Genomic DNA, 27,755 nt, shown 5'->3' with positions numbered 1-27,755 from the left:
AAAGTGCGTCTTATGGGGCGAAAAATACGGTAACTCCACAGCAAGCCCCAAAACTGAAAGAGAACGATGCCCAGGTGAGAGAGAAGGCAGGAGGAACAGTAAATCAGCCCAAGGAGCACTTCTGATTTGTCTAATCATGGTCAGAAACATATAAAGACTCAGAAAACTTTTTATTGCCTCCTCTCTAGAACCATCCACTATTTATTCATATGAACGAAAAACACTCACCCTTTTGCTGGACCACAGGCTCACAGTACTTAGAAAAATTGAGTGCAGCCTGCAAGACAAGCAGTGGTGTAATTGGTATTATCCCACATTTTAAATCTTTGCATCCCTGGCATTTGAAAGAACCCTGGAACACGTTTTAAAAATATCCCACCCCTATCTGAAAAGGAGCTGCAACACCCCTTTCCAACCCTGAAGAGCAGCAACTTACAATGAAATTACATGCAGGAGAAATAAAACAAGAAATGGGTAGCTGGATTAGTGGCTGCACAGAGCCATAAAAACAAAATAAATCTTTGACATGGATAAGCAGGACAGTATAATGCCATATCTGGTAACCTGAAGGTCCTGAATGCATGTCCATATTTTAAGACAGGAATGGGGAATCTCTTTCAGTACTGAAGCCACATAACCTAGTGGGCAACTTTCCAAGGGTGACATGCTGGGAGTGGGTGCAACAATGGATATAAATATCTTTGTACAGTAGGTTACAGTCCAGCCACATAAAAGTCAGAAATTTCTATTTGTGTACCTATTCATCTAGGCAACCAAGAGGTATTAGTACATTTCAAGGATGTTCAGACACAGCAACCATGTCTTTCAGAACTTGCTCAGCTGCTGGTGAGAGAGCTGCATTATTCCAGCCCCTACATGTAGGCAACAGTTACTTTTATGTATGCAGATCAATAATGTGGCTTTGTGAAGGCTGCAGGCTCGCTGAGCTTCTTTTTCTTGCCTGCCGAGCCGACAACCTAGCAACCTACACCTGGTTACATACTGAGAAATAGCACAGAATCCACATGCTATGTAATATAGGACATTCTAAGAATTCCAAAGCCAGCATCAAAAGCACTATGACACCACATTCATCATGAAAGCACCTAAGAGATCCCTTACTAGATGTCGGAGCTCCTTCAGGTCCCTGCAGACAGGATAGAAAACGCCAAGCAGAATATTTATATATGCAGCATAAAAATCAAGAGAATACTCCGGAGGATGGTCATGGGACAGAATCTTTTGCAGGTGTCCTGTTTAAATAAAGAGCATTGAAAAACAAAAAGCTGATGAGCACATCATAGAATTGTTCTCAGGCTAAAAATTATGCAGAGAACAAACAATGTTTGCACACTTTAGATATACAGTTATACTTCAGCAGGAAACACCCCTTCTGCCAGAGGGCCTGTAATCCCCTCCTGGCAATTCAGCACTGAACACCTTTTAACCAGCTCTGGAAAATCCAGCAGTAAGGAGTCTCCAACGTGAAAGAACAGTGATTGTCAAAATCACCATGTCTGGTTTCTGTTAGGATATTTCCGTTCCACCTTAAAAGGCAGCAGGATGTTTGTGTCACAGCCTGCATATTTCCTGTTCATAGGATGTTTCTGTTGTGTCTATGCTTTCGTTTTCTCTCTGTGTCTGAGACACTGAAACAGGCAGTCATGTTTTCTCTTTGTTCTGACCAACGCTGAATAAAATTGTAAATATGCTCTCCTGAGTGCATCTTTCGCTATGCGAACTCTGCTGATAGAGCGTGCATCAGCTCTGGAATGTGGAAAGCTAATCCTGGAGCTCGTGTCGCTAATTGCTGATACTGTATCTACGGGAGATCGATGGATCGTCTGGAGGCGACGTGGAGTCATGATGGACTTTGTCTCCCTGGCAATATCCCAACAGTTTCAGGGGGAAGCTTACATGTTTCCAGTCATCTCTCTTCAAGATAAAGGCTCACACTTTTGGACTCAGTCAGCTGTGAGTACAGCAATCAAACCTAAACAAACTTTAGGTACCCTAAATCAGGCATTTTTAATCAGACCAAACTCCAAGGTTCCCCTTCTGATCAATTTCTCTTTCAGGCCCAGATTTCAGGGTAAGAACAAATTCTCCATTTCAAATTTGACCCGAGTTGTTAATTCAGTTTAGGTATTAAACTACAGAAAAACATGCACTTTTATGGATTCCAGCTTTAGTCAATACATATTTATAATTTCCAGCTGTCCTATTGTGATATTTAGGGCTGCTTTCATAAGTCACCGTGCTGCTATGTGTGCCCTAATCATTATGCTATATACCAACTGTCAGGGGTTTAGGAGCAGAGGCACGGGCAAGGGAGGAAACAGAGAGCGAAGGGGAGGAAGCAGAAGAAAAGATGAGTGATGACGACGACCCGAGATCTCCTAGTCTTTCCAGTGAATCAGAGGATTCACAGAAAGGAGCACCAGTGGCCAGGGCAAGGGGGGAGTCAAGGGGGGCACCCCAGGAAGATAGAGCCAGAAGGGACTCAGGGGGGAACAGCTGGAAATCGGGACCAGCGTCACCGCCAGGAAGCAGGGAAGAGGAAGGGAGCCAGGGGGGAAGCGCTGGCAGCTCGCCACAGGAGGGAGGGCATGAGTCAGGAGTGGCCACACCTCCATCGGGGAGCGAAGAAACGGTTAAGAGGAAGGTGGAAGGTTGGGCGCGCGCGCCAAGTTCAAATGCAGAGGAAGGCGGCGCAGTAAGCAGCCCCGAAAGGGAACCAGGTCCTAAAGCCCGGCGCAAGGAGGCAGGAGGGTCCGGGTCAGCGTCAGAAGAATCCCGGAAGGAAGAAGCCCCGGGGGGTAGAGGGACCCAGAGGAGGACAGTCAGGCGGAAAAGGTGGAGCAAGGCTAGGATATTAAGTTGGTGCACAAGGGGCGGAGATTCAGACGGAGCTTCGCCGATCTAGCTACTAGACGTAGAGTTTGCGCGCAGCAGCGTGAGAATGGAAACTGTAATTCAATAAAGACTTTTACTTAATGATCGCTGGCTAGCGTGATCCTCTGTGAGCTAGGATCTTCAAGCAGCTCTGACAGTAAGCTCCGTCTCCCCATTGTGGGCATCTACAGCCTCGAGGAGGGGAGAGAAACAGGTGCCTACTAGCGAGCTCACGAACGGCAGACGACATGACGGCTGAGCAGCAGATAGAGGACCTCAGAAAAGCAGTGGCACAACTGAACGCCGAGGTTCTCGCATCCAGGAAGAGAGAGGAGGAGGCAGCTGCCGCCTGCAGGGATCTCCAGGTCAGGTTAGACGTGCTGACAAAGCAGACACCCCGGCAGGAGGGAATTGGGTTGGCGAGACGGACAGGCGGGCTGGTCTCTCACTTCGATGGGAACCTGCAACAGTATCCCAACTTTAGAGCCGACGTACTGTGCGCACTGCAACTGCTGCATAAAGACTTTAGAGATGAACAAGAGAGAGTGGGGTTCATCATGTCCCATCTGCATGGGGATGCGAAAGCATGGCTACGTAATTTATGGAGAGATAAGGATCCGGCGCTCCAGAATGCGGATGCCTTTATTAAAGCGATGGATGGGTGCTTTTTATCAAGTATTGACGTGGATCTGGCACGGAAGGAGGTGCATGGGCTGAGACAAGGGAGGGCCAGCGTCAGGCAGTATCATGCCCGCTTTTTCGCCTTGGTCAGTGCCCTGGAATGGGACAGAGATTCGGCTCCTGTAAGAGACCTCTTTTGGGAGGGGCTGCACAACTCGATTAAAGATGAGATCGCGAGGGGGGAGAGACCCCGAACCACCCAGGAGGTCGTTCAGAGGGCACTGGCAGTGGGGGTGAGGCTGGAAGGACGTCCGTGGAGCAAGGACGAAGGGCGTGGAGGGCGCGAACCAGCCGGGGGCCCCTCCTTCCTTCCCAGGGAAGCAGCGCGGGCGCAATCCACGCCTCCGCCAGGAGGAGGAGCCGAACCTATGGAGGTTGGAGGTGCAAGGGCTCAGTCAGCAACCAGAGCCCTAGCACCGGCAGCAGTGAAAGCGAAGCCTCCTAGAGGGAACAGGAAGTGTTACGTCTGTGAGGAACCAGGGCATATGGCAAAAGAGTGTCCCCAGAGGCCCCACAAGCTCACTGCAGCCTCAGCAATGGTGACTGCAGCAACGCAGCAAGGAGGACCACAGCAGGGAAACGACGCAGTCTGGCTGGAGGAAGAGGCACTGGGGCCCAGCCAGACGTGTTAGTGACGCAGTCCCCAGAGATTTTACAGCCCGTGAACCCCCTCCCGCCCAAACCAGTAGTGAGGCTCACAGCATCTCTCCAGCTGCCCAATGGAATCACCATAGACGTGCCAATCACCATTGACTCAGGCAGCAATGCGGACTTTATAGGGCAGGACTTTGTCGACAGGCACGCTGTGCAGTTGCTGCCGGCCACACTGCCCCTGCAGGTTGTCACGGTGGATGGCAGGGAGCTGCTCGGGGGGCAAGTGGTGAAGCAGACGCCACCAATGGTGATGCGACTTGGGAATCACAGAGAAATCATCAGCTTCAACGTCACTCAACTATCTGACACGCCCGTTGTATTGGGCATGAGTTGGCTGGACAAGCACAGCCCAACGATGGCTTGGTACCAGAGGCAGCTGACCTTCGGCTCTTCCTTTTGTGCTGAACACTGCATTGTGCCCAGGCAGGAAGGAGAGGAAGAGGAGTCACAGCTGCTGCTAGGCACGCTGCAAGCGATTCCCCACAAGTACGCTGAATTTTTGGAAGTTTTCTGCGAGAAGGAGGCAGACAGGCTACCCCCTCACAGACCATATGACTGCAAAATTGACCTGCTGCCGGGGGCGGCGCTGCCTAAAGGGAGACTGTATTCCATGTCAGAGGACGAACTGCAAGAACTCAAGGAGTTCATTGATCATAATTTGCAGCGCGGCTTCATCCGGGAGTCCAAGGCAGTGGGGGGCAGTCCCGTATTCTTTGTTAAGAAGCGGGACACGCCCCAAAAGAGACTCGTAGTAGATTACAGGATTTTGAACAGTGTGACTAGGCCATCGGACTTCCCCATGCCCCGAATTGACGACCTCCTCGCAAAGGTACGGAAGGGCAGAGTGTTCACCAAGTTGGACCTGCGGGGGGCGTACAACCTCATTCGCATGCGGGAGGGTGATGAGTGGAAGACAGCCATGTTCACGCCACTGGGGACCTACGAATATAGAGTTATGCCTTTTGGATTGCAAAATGGCTCCCACGTTTTTCAAGCATTTATGCATCACGTGTTGGCGGGACTTCTCTACAAGACGTGCGTCTGTTTCTTAGATGACATCCTGATCTTTTCGGAGTCGCAGCAGGAGCATGACAAACACGTCAAGGAAGTGCTGAGCAGGCTAAAGCAACATAGGCTCTACGCCAAGCTGGAGAAGTGCCAATTCGACGTGACGGAGGTGGATTTTCTGGGCTACAAGCTGTCTGACAAGGGGCTCGCCATGGACAGCGCCAAGGTTCGAGCGGTGTTGGATTGGAAGAGCCCGCGCAACCGGAAGGAGGTCCAACGGTTTGTCGGCTTTGCGAACTTCTATCGCAAGTTTATCAAGGGCTTCGCGATGCAGACGGCGGCCATCACTGACACGCTTAGCTCCAAGAAAAAGAAGTTCATTTGGACAGAGCAGGCGGAGCAGTCCTTCCAGGCACTCAAGCGTCTCTTCGCGTCGGAAGAGCAGCTGCTTCATGTCAACCCCAGCAAGCCGATGAGGGTGGAGACAGACGCTTCGGACAGAGCCGTGGGGGCGGTCCTGCTGCAGAAAGACCCGCAGGGGGTGTGGCGACCGGGAGCGTTTTACTCCAGGAAGCTCAGCAAGTCCGAGCAGAACTACACCATATGGGACAGGGAGTTGCTGGCCATTCACGCAGCGTTCAAGGCGTGGAGGCACTTTCTAATCGGCGCCAAGCACACGGTGCAGGTTTGCACGGACCACAAGAATCTAGAGCACTGGCGCACGGCACAGTTCCTGAACCAGAGGCAGATACGTTGGGCTGAGTTCTTTGCGAACTTCGACTTCCGAATAGAGTATGTCCCGGGGGACACCAACATCATGGCAGACGCTCTCTCCCGTAAGCCACAGTATCTGGAGGACGCAACACCAGCGGCCGCCATGCACATCTTCGCACCGACAGTGTGGGCGTGCGCCGCGGCGACCGTGGACCTAGAGGCGGTGCGACGAGCGTTGCAGGGGGACTCCTTCGCACAAGCAAAGATGGCAGAGGTGCAAAGGGGCAAGGCAGCGGCCGACGGTTTCCAGCTAAGAGATGGCTTGCTCATCCGTAAAGGGGCCATCTACGTGCCGGGAGACGAACTTCGAGCCAAGGTGCTGCAGCAGCTGCACGACGCGCCCACGGCCGGGCACTTTGGCAAGGAGAAGACGGTGGAATTAGTAGCCAGGGATTTCTGGTGGCCTGGAATGAGAGGGGAGGTCGCAGACTACGTGGCGAGGTGTGACACCTGCCAGAGGGCCAAGCCAGTGCACAAACCGCCGGCCGGACTGTTGGAACCGCTGCAAACTCCGGTCGAACCTTGGGAAAGGGTGGCCCTGGACTTTGTCACGGATCTGCCCAGCTCAAGGGGCAAGACGGCAGTGCTGGTGGTGGTGGACCTGTTTTCCAAGATGGCCCATTTCATTCCGTGTGCTAAGGTGGCCACGGCGGAGCAAACCGCCAAACTGTTCATAGACCACGTGTTCAAGGTTCACGGTCTGCCACGGTCTATTCTGTCCGACCGGGGACGGCAGTTCATCTCGAATTTCTGGCAGAAGCTGATGGGCTTCCTGAACGTCAAGATCAACCTGGCGTCGGCGAGACACCCGCAGACCAACGGGCAAGCGGAGCGGGTCAATGCCATCATGCAGCAGTACCTGAGATGTTATGCAAATCAACAGCCTGCGACGTGGGTGGATTACCTGCCGCTTGCCGAGTTCGCCTACAACAACACGAAGCACGTGTCCACGGGGGTCACGCCGTTCTTCGCCAACAACGGGAGGCACCCCAGAACCTTCCCGGGACTGGAAAGAATGGGGGAGGGGGAGCCGCAGACAGCAGATGCGTTCGCGTCGGAGCTGCAGGAAGTCCACGATCAGCTGAGGCGCCACCTGGAGCTGGCCAAGCATGCATACAAGGTACAAGCAGACAAGCACAGAAGGGTTGGAGAAGAGCTCCACGTGGGAGACTGGGTTTGGTTAGCAGCCCACGCAGTGCCGGCCAGGTCGTTGGCCAAGAAGAAACTAGGGCATAAGCAACTGGGGCCCTACCAAGTCGAAGAGCAGGTCAACCCGGTAGCTTTCAGACTGGCACTTCCGGAGGGTTCCAGAATGCATCCGGTATTCCACAGATCGGTGCTCACTCCCTACAAGGCACCGCACAGGTTCCAGGAACCCGGAACGGCGCCGAGTCCGGCCAGAGACAGAACAGGGCACGCGGGAGTGGCACAGAAGGAGCGCATCAACGAAGTCACGGAGATTTTGGACTCCAGATGGGGGGAAGAGGGGGTAGAATACTTTCTCGCCAAGGAGGGCACCCCGGCCAGTGCGAACAGCTGGGTGCCGGGCTACGCCTTAGACGAACCTCTGCTCAAAGACGAGTTTCATGCCCTCTTCCCACATAGACCTATGCCAGCAGACTTTTTCGACGACTGGCTTTTCACGCCCACGCTTTCGGCCAGCACGTTCCGGGGGTTCGACTCGGACGAGGAACCGACACGAGACGTCCGTTCCCCGGAGGGGTCACCCTCGGGATCTGCCTCAGAACCCTCGTATTGGTGGGACGATAGACCAGAGGAGCAGTGGCGCAGGAAGTGGCTGGAGGGTCCAGGACGAGCAACGCCGCCAGGAGGAAGTGAGGGAGAGACGGACATGGACATTTTCGGGGACGACCCTGGTTTCGAGCACGGCGGCACAGAGATGGAAGCGGAGGTGACTGTCGTCGACGAGAGCAGGGAGGAAGAACCGGAAGACTTCAGATGGAGGCCCGCCACGGGAAGCGACCGATATCCGACGTTCGTCCCTTTGCAACAGCAGCCCCCAGCTCCAGCACCGGAAGGAGGGGAGGGGGGAATGGGGGGCTTCGAGGGGGGGATGGATGTCAGGGGTTTAGGAGCAGAGGCACGGGCAAGGGAGGAAACAGAGAGCGAAGGGGAGGAAGCAGAAGAAAAGATGAGTGATGACGACGACCCGAGATCTCCTAGTCTTTCCAGTGAATCAGAGGATTCACAGAAAGGAGCACCAGTGGCCAGGGCAAGGGGGGAGTCAAGGGGGGCACCCCAGGAAGATAGAGCCAGAAGGGACTCAGGGGGGAACAGCTGGAAATCGGGACCAGCGTCACCGCCAGGAAGCAGGGAAGAGGAAGGGAGCCAGGGGGGAAGCGCTGGCAGCTCGCCACAGGAGGGAGGGCATGAGTCAGGAGTGGCCACACCTCCATCGGGGAGCGAAGAAACGGTTAAGAGGAAGGTGGAAGGTTGGGCGCGCGCGCCAAGTTCAAATGCAGAGGAAGGCGGCGCAGTAAGCAGCCCCGAAAGGGAACCAGGTCCTAAAGCCCGGCGCAAGGAGGCAGGAGGGTCCGGGTCAGCGTCAGAAGAATCCCGGAAGGAAGAAGCCCCGGGGGGTAGAGGGACCCAGAGGAGGACAGTCAGGCGGAAAAGGTGGAGCAAGGCTAGGATATTAAGTTGGTGCACAAGGGGCGGAGATTCAGACGGAGCTTCGCCGATCTAGCTACTAGACGTAGAGTTTGCGCGCAGCAGCGTGAGAATGGAAACTGTAATTCAATAAAGACTTTTACTTAATGATCGCTGGCTAGCGTGATCCTCTGTGAGCTAGGATCTTCAAGCAGCTCTGACACCAACCTTAAAGGTAAAGGTACCCCTGCCAGACCCCTTGACAGACTTGTGCGCCCATCTCACTCAAGAGGCCGGGGGCCAGCGCTGTCCGGAGACACTTCCGGGTCACGTGGCCAGCGTGACAAGCTGCATCTGGCGAGCCAGCGCAGCACATGGAAACGCCGTTTACCTTCCCGCCAGTAAGCGGTCCCTATTTATCTACTTGCACCCAGGGGTGCTTTCGAACTGCTAGGTTGGCAGGCGCTGGGACCGAGCAGCGGGAGCACACCCCGCTGCGGGGATTCGAACCGCTGACCTTTCAATCGGCAAGCCCTAGGCGCTGAGGCGTTTACCCACAGCGCCACCCGCGTCCCTATACCAACCTTAGTTGTTCATTAATTACATAGTATTTTGTTCACAGCTATATTTTTCTGTATTGCTATTTGTAACACTAATGCATTTTAATGCAACCCTTACTGCGTCAATCTTCATGAGTATCTGAATTTAAGAATCTGTGACAAGGCAACAAACAGAGCTACTGTTTACTCTTATGCTTAGGACCTAGTTTAGAACACCAGGAGAGGTGATTTTTTCTTTTCTTCTCAGCTCCATCCCACCCAACCATGAGCATAAAAAGCTCTTTAATATATATAAAAAGCATTTTGCTGGTGACCAGTTCTGGTAGCTACAACAGTGCTGAAAACTTGGTAATGTGATATGCACTTAAAGATAAAGAATTCCAAGATTTGGAAGTTTAACTAGCAACATAATTTTTCTCTCACAATGAGTTAGAACCAGCTCTGGATTTCACTATCCTTTTCATAAAACCAGGTTAATTCTCTCAAACCAGGAGTTCTTAATTCCTTTGACTGCAAGGGGTGTGATGTATACACACATACAGAAAATAAAGGTACTAATTATTAATTCTTCAAAAAGTAGATGTTAAACATCATCCCAGCGCCCATCAAATCTAGTATTCTGTTTGCATCCAAGAGTAACTAGCCAGTTCCCTTTGGAAACTTGGAAGCATGTTGTGGAGAGAAGGTAGCTTTCCCTAGTCGGTTTGCCTCCAGCATCTGATACTCAGGTATACAGCTTCCATTGACAGAGATTTTGTTTAGCTATTATGTTTAATAGCCACGAACAACCCAAAATAAGTGTATTGTGTTACCTATGCTGTAGTCCGGAAAAAACAACGGCAATGGTTCAAGGCATCCTGTAGCTGGACGAAGCAGCTCCCACACAATTTCACTAAGAAGGACCACAGTCACATTTCTCTCCGTCTGGAGGACAGGGGTTGGGGAGGGGAGAGAGGGAAAAGGTGACCTTGCAGTTACGTTTTAGTCACAGAAAAACTTGTGAAGTTTCTTTCTAATTGAAACAAACTCATCTGATTCAGCATTTTATTGCAAATTATTTGCATAATCATAAGACCGTAAGCACCCTAATCAAGCAGCTAATACATCTGCATTTTTTAAAAAATCCAGTTCTTCTATTGCTGTGAACTATGGCATTTAAGCTAAATAGGGCTGCACATCATAATTGTCAGGAAGGAGGCTTGTGTTTGATTGAAAAAGCTTGACTCTTAAATTATTAAAATCTTAGTAAGATAAACGGACAGTCCATCCGTTGGTCAGTTGCTTTCACAACATGCCTATGAGCTCAGTTGAGACATAGCATTTTCAGTCTTCAAATCATTGCTCCCTCCTGTCTTCTGCAAGTTTCCTGCAACAGAATGTTCCTAGGACTGTAGCTTGAAAATGAGGGACACAGCATCTGAACTGAGACTTCCTTATCATAGAATCACAGAGTTGGACGTGACCCTGAGGACCATCTAGTCCAGTGTTGGCCAAACTTCGCCCTTCTAACCCATAGCTGTCAAGTGTCCCTTATTTGAAGGGACAGTCCCTTATTCCAGCGCCATGTCCCGCTGCTGTCCCTTATTGATAGATGTCCCTTAAAGGATGTCCCTTAAATTTCAAAGGAAGCAGCTCTTCTCCCTCCCTCCCTGCCGGCCAGGGAGGAGGGAGGCTCCAACTGTGTTGCTTGGCTGTGCTGCTCACCCAATAAGAAGTCTAAGAACGACTGGGGGGTGGAGCTTGCATGCCTTGTGTGTGGCTAGTTAATGCAAGCTGAGGGGGTTTTTGAATGCTGGACGCCATTTTGTTGCACGTGCTGCTGCAAACTTTCCAGTGCAAAGCCAGGCTGGCTTAAGTTGAGGCTGCATAGGCCTTGTGTTGCATGTGATTCAGATTCTATTCAGTTGAACCTCTGGTTACAAAGTTGGTTGGACAGTGTTCTCGAAGCTACCAGCATGAGTTTGACCAGACTGCAGGAGGACAGGAAGACTGGAGTGCCTGGAACAGGTGAGGCTGCAGGTCCCTTATTTTGGCTGCTGGTCCCTTATTTTCAAGGCTGCTGGTCCCTTATTTTCAAATCTGTAAGTTGACAGCTATGTTCTAACCACTGGTCCTGTTAGCTAGGGATGATGGGAGTTGTAGTCCAAAAACAGCTGGCGGGCCAAGTTTGGCCACCACTGATCTAGTCCAACCCTCTACTTATGAGCAGACATATATAGGATTCCAGCCTCAGTTATTTTGAATTTACTACCCTACAGTTTCTAACAATACAGATTCGAAGGCACCAGTTTACACTAAGGGCAACTCCACTGACAACCAGAAGACCGGGAATCTAGGTTTCTATAATTAAATCAAATCCATATGGCTTCAGGAAATATAAATGCAGATTTATAAGTGTTTTCACCTATGGAATCAGAGGTGCCAATTCCTGTTCAGGCCTGAATTATTTGGTGGGAGAGAAAATGTGTCTCTTCCCCCTCAAGATACTCAAGGAGCTTTAAAGGTAAAGGTACCCCTGACCGTTAGGTCCAGTCGCGGACGACTCTGGGGTTGCGACGCTCATCTTGCTTTATTGGCCAAGGGAGCCAGCGTACAGCTTCCGGGTCATGTGGCCAGTATGACTAAGCCGCTTCTGGCGAACCAGAGCAGGGCACAGAAACGCGTTTACCTTCCCGCTGGAATGGTACCTATTTATCTACTTGCACTTTGAGGTGCTTTCGAACTGCTAGGTTAGCAGGAGCAGGGATCGAGCAATGGGAGCTCACCCTGTTGTGGGGATTCAAACTGCAACCTTCTGATTGGCCAGCCCTAGGCTCTGTGGTTTAACCCACAGCATCACCCACGTCCCAAGGAGCTTTACAGACATATAATAAAGTGAGGGAGGCAAAGGCTTTTTAATACCTTTTAACTTACCTACCAAGATTTTAAGGCACTTGTCCTAATCTAGCGGCTGAGTATCACATGAAAACAAAGGCATTTCCCGTTATTAAGAGAACAGTTTATGTTTTCAAATCTCACCTTCCATAGCACACAATATGATCTTGCTACATATATCAGTTTCTGAATCAAGATCAATTAGCTTTCCAAGCCTCTTTTGCACATCACTATTGTTCATCATCACACAAAAAATGATAGCTGTGTAGCCATCCTTCCCAAGAGCAGCATCAGGAATTTTCCAACAAGTTGATCTCTAATTATTCTCCTGGTAGGAGAGTTAAGGACTCTTGTTTGTTTGGCTCCTACCTACCGGCAAGATATAAGAATCATGCACTACGCTTCTCTAATCCACTTGAATTGCTGCAAAAGCCAGCATCAATCCAAAGCAAAACAAATTTCTTCCCTGCAGTCGAAGTCTCACATTTGTTACAGTCACATTTGTTACAGTTCATCAGATTATTGCAAAAGAACACATGAAAGTGCCAAAGCAAGCAACACGCGCATTCTCCATTCCAGTGTGCTACCAAGATTAATGCACATCTACAAAAAATGATCAGTACCGTTTATCAGGTTCCTGCATGTACGGGAAAATGGCAGGAAGAGCAACCCAGAACTAGCATTTCAAATGCTCTAGGAGCATATCGTTAACCTCCCTGTCCCAGAAAACAAAAGCAAGGTAAGCTGTACCAAGCAATATGAAACATCTACTTTACACAACATAATTCCAAGGTGGAAAGGGGACAATGATGATTCCCTTGTCTCCAACACTGGACCGCTGTACACATCACAATGGTTATTGGTTTACCGTGAATGAAAAGAAGGCTCCAGTATTGCTCCTCCCATAGCACAAGTGGATTCACTGTATTCACAGCAGAAATTGGCTCATTGAACCAACGTAGTACATACTGGAAATTTGTTTTATAAGTACCGCTAAAATGAAGTAGCTCAATAAGGATCACTTGGTCAATTTACTTACCAGTTCTTGTAGTCTAAGGAAACCTGGCAAGAGGTTTGTTTCTAGTTCCCTCAGCTGCTCTGCTCTATCCAAAACCTTTAAAACCAAAGAGAAATTTTATTACACAAAAGTAACTCATAAGCAATTTAAAACATTTGAATTACTTAAGTCCACTGATTTCCAGTGAGGCTACTCTGAGTAGGATTAATGTTGGTTATCACTTTATATATAAACATGGGATCCTAATCCAAAGAGGAAAATACAATGGTGGATGAATAGACAGCAGGAGAGTGGGATTGAATGTGGTGGGGTGGAATTAAGAGTGAGAGAGGTCAGCTGAAAAGGATAGTTGGGGAGTAGGACAGAGTCAGAGGAGCTGAAAGCTAAACAGACTAAGAATAATCAGGGAGAGTTAAGCTGTTAAAGAGAATTGTTATGCTAAAACTATGTGTTCTTGTCAAATTACCAATAGTACTAGATATTATTTTCCACAAATAAATATATTTACAGAGTTCTACAATTAAGGAGGGTGACCTGAGGAAGACTACATTAGGAGATTTCACTCCACACAGCGCCTTTTAATCACAGAGCCAAGTTTACAGAAGGCTCTATATACATTAATAGGTAGTGGCAGCAAATTATGTGGAGGACTATTAAGGGATGTTTGTACTCGGTGGGCCACCTAAACAAATTATGCATTCATTTATTTCTCTGTAACAAAATGTATATACCAAATGATTACAATAAAAACTCTAGGTGGGCCTTAAAGATTTTGACAAACACTTTATACAGAACTTTACGTACGCCATCTAAGTAATCCTTTTAACAACACTATCAAGGAATAGCATGCAAAACGTCCCAGGTTCAATCCCTGGCAGCTCAAGGTAGGACTGGAAATGTCCTCTGGTTGAAACCTTGGAGAGCAGCTTTGCCTCTAGTACAGACAATAGAGAGCAGCTTCCTATATTCCTGCTCTTTCTATGACCGCCATACTGAGATTGGGGGCGGTGTGTGTGTGTGTGTTATGGCTTGGCTAAGGCAACCTGGTGGATTCAACAGGGAAAAGGTCACATTAACTGTTATGCTACACCAGCTCTTATGTGTTAAAGATAACTAGACTGATGAATTGCAATTCCAAACACAGGAGAGAAGGAACACGAAGGACACATTGTTCTCAACGCAGGTATAAACACAAAGTTTTATTGGCACCATCCTTCACCGGGGAAAATGAATCATTTTGAGCCTCATGATTAATCATGATTGTTCAGTACCTGTTCTTGGATTAAGAGAAGCATTTAGAAGCCACTGAAGAGACCATCCATTTATCTTAATTTTCACTGAATTAATTGAGGCTGAAATATCTTAGGCTATTTACGAATGAAACGAAATAGCATAGATTAGTTTTGCCAGCTTGTGCTACCAGAACGCAAGTTCTTCCATCAATCTCCATTTAAACCGCCCCATAATAAATCCAAAGACACAGGTTAATTCACATAAATTGATTTCTCCCCCACTCTTGTCTATTTTCATGCACAGCAGAATGAAATGCTCCAATTTAACACTTAATTGTTCTGATTTACCAACATCTTACCCAATAAAATTGATCATTCTGCAATATTTAATGTCCTGCCCTAGTATTTTATTATCTATTTTCAAGTAATTTCAAATATTACGATAAGCAACATTATTAATTCCCAAAAATTGGTTCTAAAACCAGTTAAGTCAAGGGTTGCCCCGCTGTAACATGCTTATCTGACAGCAGTAATCTTTCAGAATCTCACACCACATTTTTAGCACTTAACTATGCTCATTTTATGAGCATAAATTTTATGCTCATTTTATGGTGCTGGAGGAGACTCTTGAGAGTCCTATGGACTGCAAGAAGATCAAACCTATCCATTCTGAAGGAAATCAGCCCTGAGTGCTCACTGGAAGGACAGATCCTGAAGCTGAGGCTCCAATACTTTGGCCACCTCATGAGAAGAGAAGACTCCCTGGAAAAGACCCTGATGTTGGGAAAGATGGAGGGCACAAGGAAAAGGGGACGACAGAGGACGAGATGGTTGGACAGTGTTCTCGAAGCTACCAGCACGAGTTTGACCAAACTGCAGGAGGCAGTGGAAGACAGGAGTGCCTGGCGTGCTCTCGTCCAGGAGGTCACGAAGAGTCAGACACAACTAAACGACTAAACAACAACAAATGCTCATTTTTCCTGAAGAAAATGGAGGAGGTCCTTTGATGTACTTTGTTTAAATGCATAAAGATACTGTACATTTAAGTAAGCATTTCCTTGACTTCCCACTTGGCACTAATTCTTACGCTAGAAGGGTGGGGGTCTTCAATGTAGGAAGATCTCTTCCACCAATAGCAACTGTCTGAATACCGGACAAGATGACATGGGTCCTTCTCTGCTGGGCAATGATTGGGTGTGAAGAACCCATACAATTGACCACGCCCACCTGGTGCTTATTTTCAGCAGCAGTATGGGATTTTTGCACCAGGAAGCAGTAAAGGGGAAGTCTCCCTTGAAAATAAGGAATTACTTTACTTTCTACCATCCACTCACCTTGTCGCTACTACCAGCATTATTTTTGATAACATACACCCAAGAGACACAGTCAGAAAACACAATGTCAAATTCACTACCTCTGAATTCAAAGAAATTAAGTGAGCCAAAGATGTTGGGCGCACTCACTAACTTTTTTGGCTGTTTATTTAAACAGCAGACTTGCCTGCCATATCACAAACAGCCGTAGAAACATGCCTCAGTTTCAACAGTAATTTACCATGGGGAATATGGTGCTTCTGGCTTGAGAAACCATTGTTGAAAAACTCCCTTGAAGGTGCATGGTTCTTTGGAAAATGGCCAGAACTAACTACAGGCTAATTCATATTTATAGGTGCCACCTCGTAAGTGTCCCACACAAGTAGTGTGGAGCAGCCATCAGGCAGTCCTGATTGTGAAATTTGCCACCTAATGTACAGAGTGTGAACATGGCCGCGGCAATCTATGCAATCCTGCAATTGGGCAACTCATTGGAGCCATGTGTGCAGCTTCCAGAAGGTGGCACCAGCTTTACATGCGAGCTCTTCTCAGCCAGTCACAATAGGATTGCTCTTAACGTGAGCCAGTCTTCAACTTAATGCACACAGCCTTTTTCATCTTAGCCTTCAGCCAAAGGCCAGGGCAAACACCTGTCTCAAAATTTTTTGGGAACAGCACTTGGGTTTGGGACTTTGGTGAGCCTGTAATGGCAAGAAGCAGGGCAGCCACAAGGAATATGTGCCTTAGCCAACCATCTCCCTTACAACCAGTTTAGAGCTACGAAACCTGGATTTAAATATCAAAGCAGGACTGACTGCAGGATCATGCATATATCCTCTTCCCTGATGATAAGCACATTCTCACAGTATATGAGCAAAGGTAGGTCCACTTTAACCTCCTTTGAAGACATTCACATAAACCAAGGAAGAGGATCAGAAGGAACGCACAACAGGAGTGGTAGAGTGTATACAATCCCACAGCCCACTCCCAAAACCAGAGATCAACCATAGGCCTGAACAGAGCCTTAGAAACAAAGGAAACTGCCTTATACCATATCAGACCAATTTTCTCCCTAGCCTAATACTGTCTGCTCTGGCCAGAAGTGACTCTCCAGGATCTCAGGCAGAGATCTTTCGTATCAGTTGTGGTCCTTTTAACTGGAGCTACCCAGGATTGAATCTAAGAACTTCTCTATGCAAAATATGTATTCTGTCGCTAAGCTACGAAGCCCAATATTATTTTCACTGGAGATCAGTGTGACGGAAATCAGTGAGGCTCATACCCACGTAAGCATACATAAGTTTGCAGCCATAAAGGCACAAAACATGACAGTAAAGCCATGGTATAATTCCTAAAGTCAGGAGTTAATCCACCATTATAATAGCCAATGTTTAATAGGTATCTGAATGTGTTTCAAAACGCATTCACAGATTTTTATTAGACTCCAGGATGGACAGTGTACTAGTAGCTTGCTGAATAGAACACCAAAGGAGGAAATGTGGGGTAGGGTGGTGGTGAAGTTACAAGTTGCTCAAAATTAACATAAAATTTTCAGTGTGATATTACTTTCTCAGTTTTCCTCAGAGGTTCAGAATGAGATCTTTCTCTTGAAAGGAATTCATCTATTCCCACTGTGTATCCATTAACGAGTGTTTCTGCATTAACTATTTTTCATACAAAGTAGTACAATAATCTTTCACCCACATTTCCTTTCTCCTCCATCTACTCTTCACAGACTATGTAGAATTACGTTGCCCAATTAATTTTTCATTGCTCTAGTTATACGTACACACTACATTATTTATTCAAGTGCGCTTAAAGCTTTTACAACAAAAACCCCAGATTTTAATCTTGCCCCTAGACTATAAGATTCATAAAATTAACAGCCTGTTATTCAAAGGAGCTAATTCCCCTCCCCAAACCACAAACTTTATGCTAGCCTACCCAAACCTTCCCATTTACATTAGCTGCCCCACTTAATAGCTTTATAGTACAAACCCTTCAGTAACAGTTAGTTGGTTGTCTGAGTTGATAATGTTTGTTCCCCTTCCCACACTTGGCTAAAATAAACATTGATATGTTCTAGTATCCTCATTCACCTTTACATAATCAATTATTAAATCAGGGAGTTCACCCAGCCCTAAACCCAGGTGACTTTTCAAACTTACCACATACAAAGTTTGTTTCTGCAGATCAGGTGTCATAGTTGCCTGCTTAAATAAACGTATGAAATCGTTGAACGTATCACAGAATGGAAGAGGATATTCTTCCTTAGAGGAAAGGCTTTGTAACTGTCTCAAAATTTCTTCTAGAAGTAGTCTTGAAGTGAAACATTCAACACAGTTCACAAACACATGAGGCAGCTAAGGAGAAAGAAAACTGCATTAATGCTGTTACAACAATTTGCAGAGAATACCACCAGCAGTTTTTTTGTTTTGCTTTTTTAAAAAACAACAACCTGAGAGATCATTATTCATTCACATTTCTTGACATAATTACTTCTCAATGAGGATTGCTTGCTAACAAAAATGCAAGTATTTCAGTACTAAATATTGAATGATTGGACTTCATGTATGAAGTCGAAATAATTATTACATTTGCTGCCATTTCAATGTATTCTACACACAGTGGGAAGTTCATGAAAGTGAATCCAATAAACAACTACAGTGGACCCTCATGTTATGTTACCTTCGGGTAACGTAACTTTTGGGTTGCGAATGCAGCAAACCTGGATGTCTATACTTCTGGGTTTCGCCGCGCGCGCATGTGCAGAAGCACTCTGTGCCTGCTCAATTGCGCCCTGCGCATGCGCAGAAGGGCGCCTCCGGTTACGAAGCTTTTGGGATACGGCCGGGCCTACAGAATGGATCCCATTCAGAACCAGTATTATACAATGTCAATCACAAATTCACTACCACTCCCTCTAGCTGTAAATAAAGTTAGAGAAAGTTAAGGAGAACATGGCACAAAAGCAGCAGCAACATTAGCTGACAGGCCCCCAAATGAGGACCATAGAGCATCACATGGCAAGTTGTGAGAGGCTAAAAAGATGTTAAAACGCATATGATCCATCCGAAACATTACAAATACTTAATACGGATTGTTAAGATATGGTTTAAGCACAGGATGAAGCTGAAACCAGTAAGTATTTTCTTAGTTCACTCTTGTTCTGAAGTTAGCCCTTGTCTTATCATTCATGTCACCTCAACCCCACATGGATCATCAACAGGGCCAGCACAAGACATATTGATGCCTGAGGCACAGTAGCATTTGACACTCCCCTCCCAAGGCCACTCAAGTCAATCAAGTTATTCTGGCACCTAAGGCAGAAAAGCTCGCAAGGGCCTCTCCTACTTCCTGCCAGTAAAAATACAACAACAATAAATTAAATAACTAACCATCTGCTGCCCTTTCATGACAATCAAAATAAATTACCTGAAGTGGCCACCTTCAGGTATGGCTAATGATAGGGCTGGACATGTACTGTCACTATAGGCAGTACCTGACACTGCCAGAGGCAGGGCAAATATAGAAATACAACAACACTAAGTTACAGCTGATTTGTAGGGGCAAACAGAGCTCTGCTTCCTTGTATTCTTTGCTGTGTAAGCCAAGGCCCAATGTACCAAGTTATCTGGGGATGGTCAAGAATGGTTTTCTTGAGGAAACAGTTGAACAAACTGATGGTTTCAGAGGATTTTTAAAAACAAAACTTAAAAGCATTTCCCAATATACAGTATGAATCCATTATTCTTCTTACCTCTAAGGTTTTCAGAAGAGTCTGCATCACATAAGTCTTCCCACTGGATGTGTGTCCATAGATAAAAAGGGATGGGAAGCTCAAATGCTGACGCTGGACAAAAATTATATATATATATTTAGTGTTTGTTTTATTTCTTTTCTTTTAAAGCACACTGGCCTTTCTTCAATCAAAAGATGTACAGAACTTTGACTCATCAAGTTTTTGGCTAGATGAAAAGTTGAAGAATGAAGGGTTCGCTAAAAATGCAGCAACTAAGATCCACCAGGACAGCTTATCCCTTTGATTTTATAATCCATCAAAATACAAGGAAGTTTGGTTCAAAAGAATGACTGGCCTGAAGCCCAGCACTGAAACTCCCAAGACATTACAAGTCAAGAGATTGGCCTGTTTGGTAACAGTACGCAAGGCTCCATGACAGAAAGGCTTTAATATAGAGCATACAGATAGCTTTTCAAAAACATCATTGTGACAGTTTGTAATTGTAAGCTGCTTCGAAAGCCAATCGCAGCTAAAAGCAAGAAACAAATACAATAAACTTGTTGGGTCATAGGCCGTGTTCACACATTAACAGTAATTAGCCATACTGTGCACAAGCTACGTAATGGTGCATGCAGCCCAATCACTTGATTCACACAAACAGGTAAACATACTAGTTAGGAAACTTCTGAACCCAAGTGCTGGGAGGGCAACTGCTTGGGTGCTGGGAAGGGCACCAGGGCTATGAGGGGATTGATAAAGCAGAGAGTCTGTGTGCAGATGTTTTGTGTGCTTGTGCTTACTGAATGGGATGGGTGGTTTTTTTCAATATATGCAGTGAAGGGACTAGGCTGAGTGAAAGTTTTGGGGTGATCTGCCAGTTAACATGGTTTCTAAGAAATGGCTTTGTGATCTGGAGTTCCCAGGCGAATTACTTATCTTTTAGCCTCACTAGTGACCAGCTATGCCCACCACAGTGGCCATTTTGTGAATGGGCCTGCCCCCACCATGGCAGCCAATACAATTTCGCAGAACTCCAAATGTGCTCGCAGGCTCTGCAAAATTGGAGACACCAGAACTAAATAGAGAATGCTTTTTCAGTATGTGGTTAAATACCTTCCAAGAGAAAATAAGTCAATGATTTGCAATTCTAAGGTCCTGGCACTTAACTGCATAATCTCTCTCTCTCTCCCTCTTCTTAGCAAGAAACTTGCTTCCTTTTTTTTTCAATTTACAGAAAGAGTTGCATATCCAAACCACTGATTATTAAGTCAATATCTTGCTTCTTAACCATTTTTAAATATTTTCTGGAAATTGGTCTGAGTTGCTTTTCCAGTCCACAAGCTCTTGAAACTGAGCCATCTGAGGCTGAGAAAGTCTTTAATGTACTGCATGATGTATTGCAAATACAGCAAAATGATAATTGTACAGGTTCATAAACTTACATGCTGACAAGCGATTCATGATGGTAACAAGAGGAAGAAGGGTGATTCCTAATGAATCAATCCGAAACTCGCATTGGAATTCATAGTTTTATTGTTCATCCAATCTTCAATCAATAAACACTTTATGTATGGTAGGGCAGCTGGTCTGAACACACTTATCACTCATACAAAAAAACTTCTTTAGTGATGTATATGCCCATCTGTACTAAATTCTTCCAATCCTTCCATGTAAAAAAAGCTGACTGCAAAATTCCAGGGTATCACATGTACAGATGTATGCATGTATGTCCATTCATTGCTGTGCACACCCAAGGAGGAGACAGAATGATGAGTGGCTACTGTCCCACCTCACATACAGATTTGCTAAATCTGATATTGTGTACACTGGCCCCACAATGAGTAGTTTTCTAAACAATGAAATTTCAAGTTCAATCAAATTATGTATCACTTCACACAGAAGGGGTCCTGAAACGATTTACAAAACCCTACAGAACAAAATCCATTAAAATGAAGCAAAAATACAGCTGTTCACCCACAACGAAAACCACCCAACATAAACATGTGACCTCCTGCCACTTTATCAAAGGTTCTGTTTCAGTAAAGTATTTCCAGCAGTTATTCATTCATTCTCTGCAACACTAACTATTTAAAGCAAATAACTGTATATTGGCAATTTTCAACACATCTAAAGTTATTTTAATTCTTGAGGGCAATATAAACACTCAACAAGGAAAAAGCAATACAATCATTAGTACTGCTTGGGAATGAAGCAAAAGAAAAATAGAAAAAAAAAACTATTTTGAAGATACAATGCTACCTGTAGACATGTTCCTGTAACAACTGTTCAGACAGAAGTATATTGCACACAGTGATAATTTTAAAGATAAACTGGTAAAAGAAAGAATATAAACCGATAAAAATGTTTGTGGAATGAACACCATTTGAATAACTATTACATCCACGTCTTTCAGTTAACTAAGTTCAAGCTAAATGCCTGGGTAGACCAACAAGTGTTGCAATGTTTCCTGAAGGCAGGGTTGAAAAATTCATTCTTCAGGGATTACTAGGAGAACCCCTGGAAATTACTGAGATAATCAAAATCATCTCCATGGTTGAAAAATGTAACCTTTCATTTAAAAACAATCTGCACGTCTAGCACTCATGCTGAATACATCAGTACAGCAAGCTTCAGAAGACTGTCAGGCAAAATTAAATGCCGCAGCAGACTGCCGACATCAATTTCCATACCGTGAACCAAATGACACATTATTCTCCTTAACGGCTTGTAGGGATATTATATTTAATTACAGATAAAGGTAACAACTTCAACTATGCCACAGCCCATATTAATCAATGCAGGAGTTGCTGCTTATATAAGACAGGAGAGGGGAATAGCAGAGTATTACCCTCACAGTTTCTGCTTGAAGCGATGTTCTTCCCGTTATTAACATAAGCCAAAGAATGTTTGTGTTTAAAAAAGACCTTTTGCATAAAGAATGAGCTGTGAGCCAAGAATTCCCCACTTCATATCTCACCTATCATGAATCCATACATAGGCCACTATCTATTTGGCAGTGTGCCTCATTTGAAATACGAGGATAATGTTGCCCTACTTAGCATAGCTTTATAACATTCTGCAAGTAAGTTAGAAAGCACTACATGAAGATAGCTCTTTGTATAACAATTTGCTTGCCAAGGAAATCATGCATTTCACGGGAGTCCCATACACTGTAAAAAAATCTGGAACGTGTTCTAACAGGTGATGTGGAGTAATATCAGGCACACCATTTCTAATCTGAACAGAGAAGGCATTCTAGAACGAACACATCATAGTTCCCTATAGCTACAGCACAGGAAAAAGGTCAGTACAGTGGAACCTCAGTTTTCGAATGTCTCTGTTGAGAAACGTTTTGATTTTCGAACGTTGTAAATCCGGAAGTAAATGCTTCAGTTTTCCAACACTTTTCGGAAGTCGAACATGCACGTTTTGAGTTTTCAGTATTGTTTTTTTTTCCATTTTGAGGCTTCTGTATCGAGTTTTTGGTTTTCAAACTTTTAAGAACTCGAACAGTCTTCCAGAACAGATTACGTTCGAAAACCGAGGTCCCACTGCCTTTCAGGAAATCTTGGTTCACTGATAACTTTTTTTTCAAATTAAGGAATTCCTGGTAACCTTCGAGATACCCCAAAGTCTCCACAAACACAGCTGGGGATACAGAGATACTGTATGTGGAGTACTTAAGAAACAGTGCTACATAAATAGTATGCATTACTCCCTAATCTACCTATTCAGATAAATAAATGCCAAAAGAAGGCCTATGTTTGTACATTAGAATTTAACAGAATCACTACTGAGTTTTATATGGCAACCTTAAAAAAAAGGGGGGGGAGGCCTCACTAGTCTACATTTTCTTGTAAACTCCTATTGGTAGCCAGGGGAAGAAAAGTAGCAATACAAAACTGATACAGTGGTACCTCTGCTTACGTACTTAATTCGTTCCAGAGGTCCGTTCTTAACCTGAAAGTGTTCTTAACCTGAAGCACCACTTTAGCTAATGGGGCCTCCCACTGCCACCACGCGGTTTCTGTTCTCATCCTGAAGCAAAGTTCTTCACCCAAGGTACTATTTCTGGGTTAGCGGAGTCTGTAACCTGAAGCATATGTAACCTGAGGCGTATGTAACCCGAGGTACCACTGTACTGTACATTAAAAACAACCATAACTGCATTTCTTTGAACTTAAAGAGATACGTGCATGAGTTAATCCCTTGTGTTATGAAAAAACACATGCGTTAACTCATGTATGTATCTCTGAGTTCAAATAACTCCTAAAGGACATGCTAAGGTAATAGTAAAGACTTGCTAAAGGTCAGAGACCTTTAGTTAGAGTAGAATTTGAACCCAGGTCTTCCTGGGCCAACTGTGGTATATCCACTTCAGCTTTACTACCTGTCAGAAGCAAAAACCCCAAAACAAAACACTGTTTTCCTGCCCAGTAAGAAGTATGTTGCCTTAAAAGCAGACTTTGAATACAAAAAATAAGGCCAAGTATCTTAAAGGGCAATTAGAAAAAGAAAATTAGAAAGGGCTACCTCTCCGAAGATTGATAACAAGGTGGACACTTGAGATTCCCGAAAAAGCACCAAGCTTTCCAAGCGAAGTAACGTCGCTTCTGGATATTCTGGATGTTTGAAAACAGGCATTTTAACTTCTGTCTCTGCGTCTTACAACTTCCAGGATTGCGAGGTGGGCAGGTCTGTTAAGGGAAACATGAAGCGACAAACTGATTCTCACGTTATAGCATACTGTTTCAGCAGCAGTAGTAATAATAATAATAATAATAATAATAATAATAATAATAATAATAACTGAAGTAAATACTGCAGCCCAACCAATCGTCCACCTGAAGCCCAAGATGACAGCGGTCTGGGCCATAGTAAAAAAATAAAAATAAATGTGAGATTATCCCCACTAATTTGTAGCCAGGTATTTATGGCACAGATGTAGGTTTTAACGATCAGACAATCTGCAAAGCAGCAGCTAACACTTGAAAGTCGCTCCTCACGGGCACGAAATATCGACCACAGCGGTAATAAGCAGCACACCTGCCCGCCACGTTATTATTTTGGGGGGGATTTGTCGCCAACTTCTGTTTCAGGAATCGCAAGGAAGCGAGTCTGAAGTAAGGTCTCCCAGTGAGTAAGCCCTGTTGTTCTGCTTCTGTGGAAGGAAGAGCCAGGCAGGTCCCTCGGAGCCGGACCCAGGCGCCCAAATATTTACCGGCCTCGGTTACCTCAGCTCTCCCTTAAACCGCCAAAATGCACCTTTCGCCCTCCCCCGCTCCGACTACGCGCGAACCCACTGAGCATGCGCGGCGAAGCCACACGCGCCTCCTACCATCGCTAAGCCGCAGGCGCAACGCGCGTTTGTTGGGGTTTTTTTTTTACTAAAATGAGCATGCGTAGTAGCAGCCGGTGAAGTCCTTAGAGGGCACTTTCCGGTGCCCTTACTTTGGACCGGTGCTTTTCCTCCCCACGGCCTGCAGGGGGAGCGCGAGAGAGGAAGGGAAACCAAAACGAAAGCGACGGCTGCAAGCAAAGCGGGAGGGAGCGCGCAATGTCTTCGGGTATAAAAGCAACTGGAGAAGGGATGGGCAGCAAAATCCGCCTGGTCCAGTACCCGCTGCGGGGAAGCCCCCCGCTACGGAGGGGACGCGCCAGTGTGGCAAACCTATATTTAAGACCGGCCTTTTGAGACACTTGACATAAATTGCCATTTTACTGTTCGCGGTCCATTTGCACAACCGGACGCCTTCACCTGCCCCAGATGCAACAAAACATGCCCTTCTCGTATTGCTCTCTGCAGCCACAGCAAGAGCTGTAACTCGCCAACGGTTTGACTTCACCCCCAAAGATGCACCCCACCCATAGCTGTCAACTTTCAGATTTGAAAATAAGGGATCAGCAGCCTCGAAAATAAGGGATCAGCAGCCTCACCTGTCCCGGGGACAGTCCACGGGATATCTAACAATCCGGGATAGCAGCGGGAAACGGCGCTGGAATAAGGGAATTTCCCGCAAAAAAGGTTGACAGCTATGACCCCACCGTCTCCAGAGATGGATGGGTGCCAACCAACATTACTGGCCATTCAATCCCAGGTGGGTTTAACTAGATGCCCTTATTTATTAGCTCTGCTGCTGGAAATGAGACACAGCTCCATGCTTTTCCTGTGTGCACTCAGTTCTGAACAGCTTTACTCCCAAGTAATGAGTGGGTTTATGAATGCAGCTTTAACCCTGGAACTGTAAGGAAACAACAACATCGAACTCAGCAACTGAGTTCGTATGCTCCAATTTATAGATATTCTCCCCAGGGACATCTGCATCTGTTTTATTTTCAACACTTGTCTGCCAAGCAGCATGAACAGGAATAATCTCGTGGATCGCCTTGTGAAGTATTCCCTAGGCATCATCATAAGCATCATAAGGTTGCTTTTCAAAGCATCACTCGGCTATTTTCATATCAAATATAAACAGCTCCCTCCCCCCAAAAAAGCTTATAACCTTTGTACAGAGCTATTAAGAAACTCTGTAAAGCAGTATTTTCAGTTCTGCCTTATTGAGGCTTAAAGCCATTTCCTTCGCCCACAGGAATTCTGCAGATCTCTGTTCCACACAGGAAGATGCCTTCTTTAAAGTCAGCCCATTGGTCTGCTTAGCTCAGTACTGTGGATGTTCAATGGCAGCAGCTTTCCAGGGTTTCAGAAAGCTGTCTTTCCCAGCCCTAAACGGAGAACCCCAGAGATTTGCTCCTGTGACCTTTTGCAAGGGAAGTATGCACTCTGCCACCAAACCACAATCTTTCCCCCTAGCTTCATGTTGTTGTTGTTGAGGTGTTTAGTCGTGTCCAACTCTTTGTGACCCCATGGACCAGAGCATGCCAGGCACTCCTGTCTTCCACTGCCTCCCGCAGTTTGGTCAAACTTATGCTGGTAGCTTCGAGAACACTGTCCAACCATCTCATCCTCTGTTGTCCCCTTCTCCTTGTGCCCTCAATCTTTCCAGCATCAGCGTCTTTTCCAGGGACCCTTGCTTCATACTGTCCAGTAAACATGTATATCCAAGGATATAGGCCTGTTTTGCAGCCTACAAGCGGTCTGCTGTTGGGAAAAGGATGCAGCAGACCAGGATAGACAGCTCTAAACACAAGTACAGATGAAGAATGATAAAGCTCACCAGCTCCATTCCAGATCTAATCGTGCTAAAAGGTGTTCTTTGGGACGGGAAGCACAAGAATGTAGCTAGAAGTGCATATTTGTAATGTGGATGTGTGGTGCTGTGGGTTGGGGAGAGATCCCTGCTGAGCTCTCTGTAATGTTCTGAAATCTGAAAAAGGCACTACAGCAGGAGTCTGAACTTGCCTCATTTCTAACCTGCTAATTTGCACTCCCCACACAACTTGCAGCCAGAGCAACAAAATTTGGTTCTCAATACTCTTTTGCTACGCTTGAAAGGAGAAGGCAAAATGTTTTTAGGCATCATTGAATTCCTCATGCTCTAGTGCATGGACCTCTGCAAGGAGCCAGGGTTGCCTGTCTCAAATAATATATATTTCTAACATATGTTCATGTGATAAAGCAAGTAAGATATTCAGTTAACTGCTGTTTCATATGATGGAATACAGGCCACTTAGAATTCAGCAATGGTATTTCCTGCTCTCCATGACGGAATCTAACACGCAAGATGGAAAACAATTGCTGTCAGTAGAGCATTCTGGAACAAATTTCTCTCTGGCTCCACCCTTTGGAGAGCTGAAATCATCTCATTGGTCCACATGACATTGCTTCTTCCTTGCCTTTCTCCATTGATGATACCTTTCTATGGCTGGAAAGAGTGAACTACACACCAATATATTTGCCTCCGTGATATCCCAAACCAGGGCTGAAGTCATAGAGGAACCTGCTGAAAATTTGTTTTCTCTTTTGCCAGAATTGATTGACTGATTGTACTTTCCATTCAAGTGAATCCCAAAGCAGCTTGTGGACAATAAACAGCAACAGCAACATAGTAAAACATCCTAGTTACAGCCCAAGTTATATAATTAACATAACTTCGATAAAACAATTACAATGAATTAAAACCTATAAAGCAACACTAACAAAAAGCTAACAAGTAAATTAAACATTTGCTTTCTCTCTCACACACACATGCTCAACTATAATTTGCTAAAGTAGTCAGCTAGCATAGAAGAGGACCCTAATCCAACAGAAGTACCTACAAACAGAATTGTTCTACATTTCACACCCGGCTTCCAACACAACATTTACATAGAGTCTCCTGCTGCACAACAGTCAAGCTCTCACTAAAAGATTGGGACCAACTCCACAAACCCTTCCTGGAGACTCTAGGCTCTGGTGGAAGAGGACCATATGCCATACACAGCCATAGCACAAAA

General features: G+C 45.8%; 1 protein-coding gene across 3 annotated transcripts in view; it reads right to left on the bottom strand.

The window, feature by feature from the left end:
* The window catches only part of ORC5 (origin recognition complex subunit 5), a 103,409-nt gene extending 78,726 nt beyond the window's left edge, over nt 1-24,683 (bottom strand). For all 3 annotated transcript variants that reach the window (XR_014012541.1, XM_081211746.1, XM_081211747.1), the window contains exons 1-8: nt 24,596-24,683; nt 23,895-24,058; nt 19,380-19,472; nt 17,788-17,982; nt 13,096-13,170; nt 9,995-10,106; nt 1,123-1,253; nt 229-277 (exon numbers count right to left, since the gene is read on the bottom strand). Coding sequence is in view for 2 of the 3 variants with exons in the window: in XM_081211746.1 (XP_081067872.1) it covers nt 229-277; nt 1,123-1,253; nt 9,995-10,106; nt 13,096-13,170; nt 17,788-17,982; nt 19,380-19,472; nt 23,895-24,005 (766 nt within the window). In the remaining variant the exon portion in view is untranslated. The remainder of the gene's footprint in view (nt 1-228; nt 278-1,122; nt 1,254-9,994; nt 10,107-13,095; nt 13,171-17,787; nt 17,983-19,379; nt 19,473-23,894; nt 24,059-24,595) is intronic.
* Between the last annotated feature and the right edge of the window lie 3,072 nt (nt 24,684-27,755).

This window comes from Podarcis bocagei, assembly GCF_964188305.1.
Source record: "Podarcis bocagei genome assembly, chromosome: 10".
NCBI classification, from domain to species: Eukaryota; Metazoa; Chordata; class Lepidosauria; order Squamata; family Lacertidae; genus Podarcis; species Podarcis bocagei.
The sequence above is the reverse complement of the archived record's forward strand: the minus strand, read 5'-3'. Positions and strand labels throughout refer to the sequence as shown.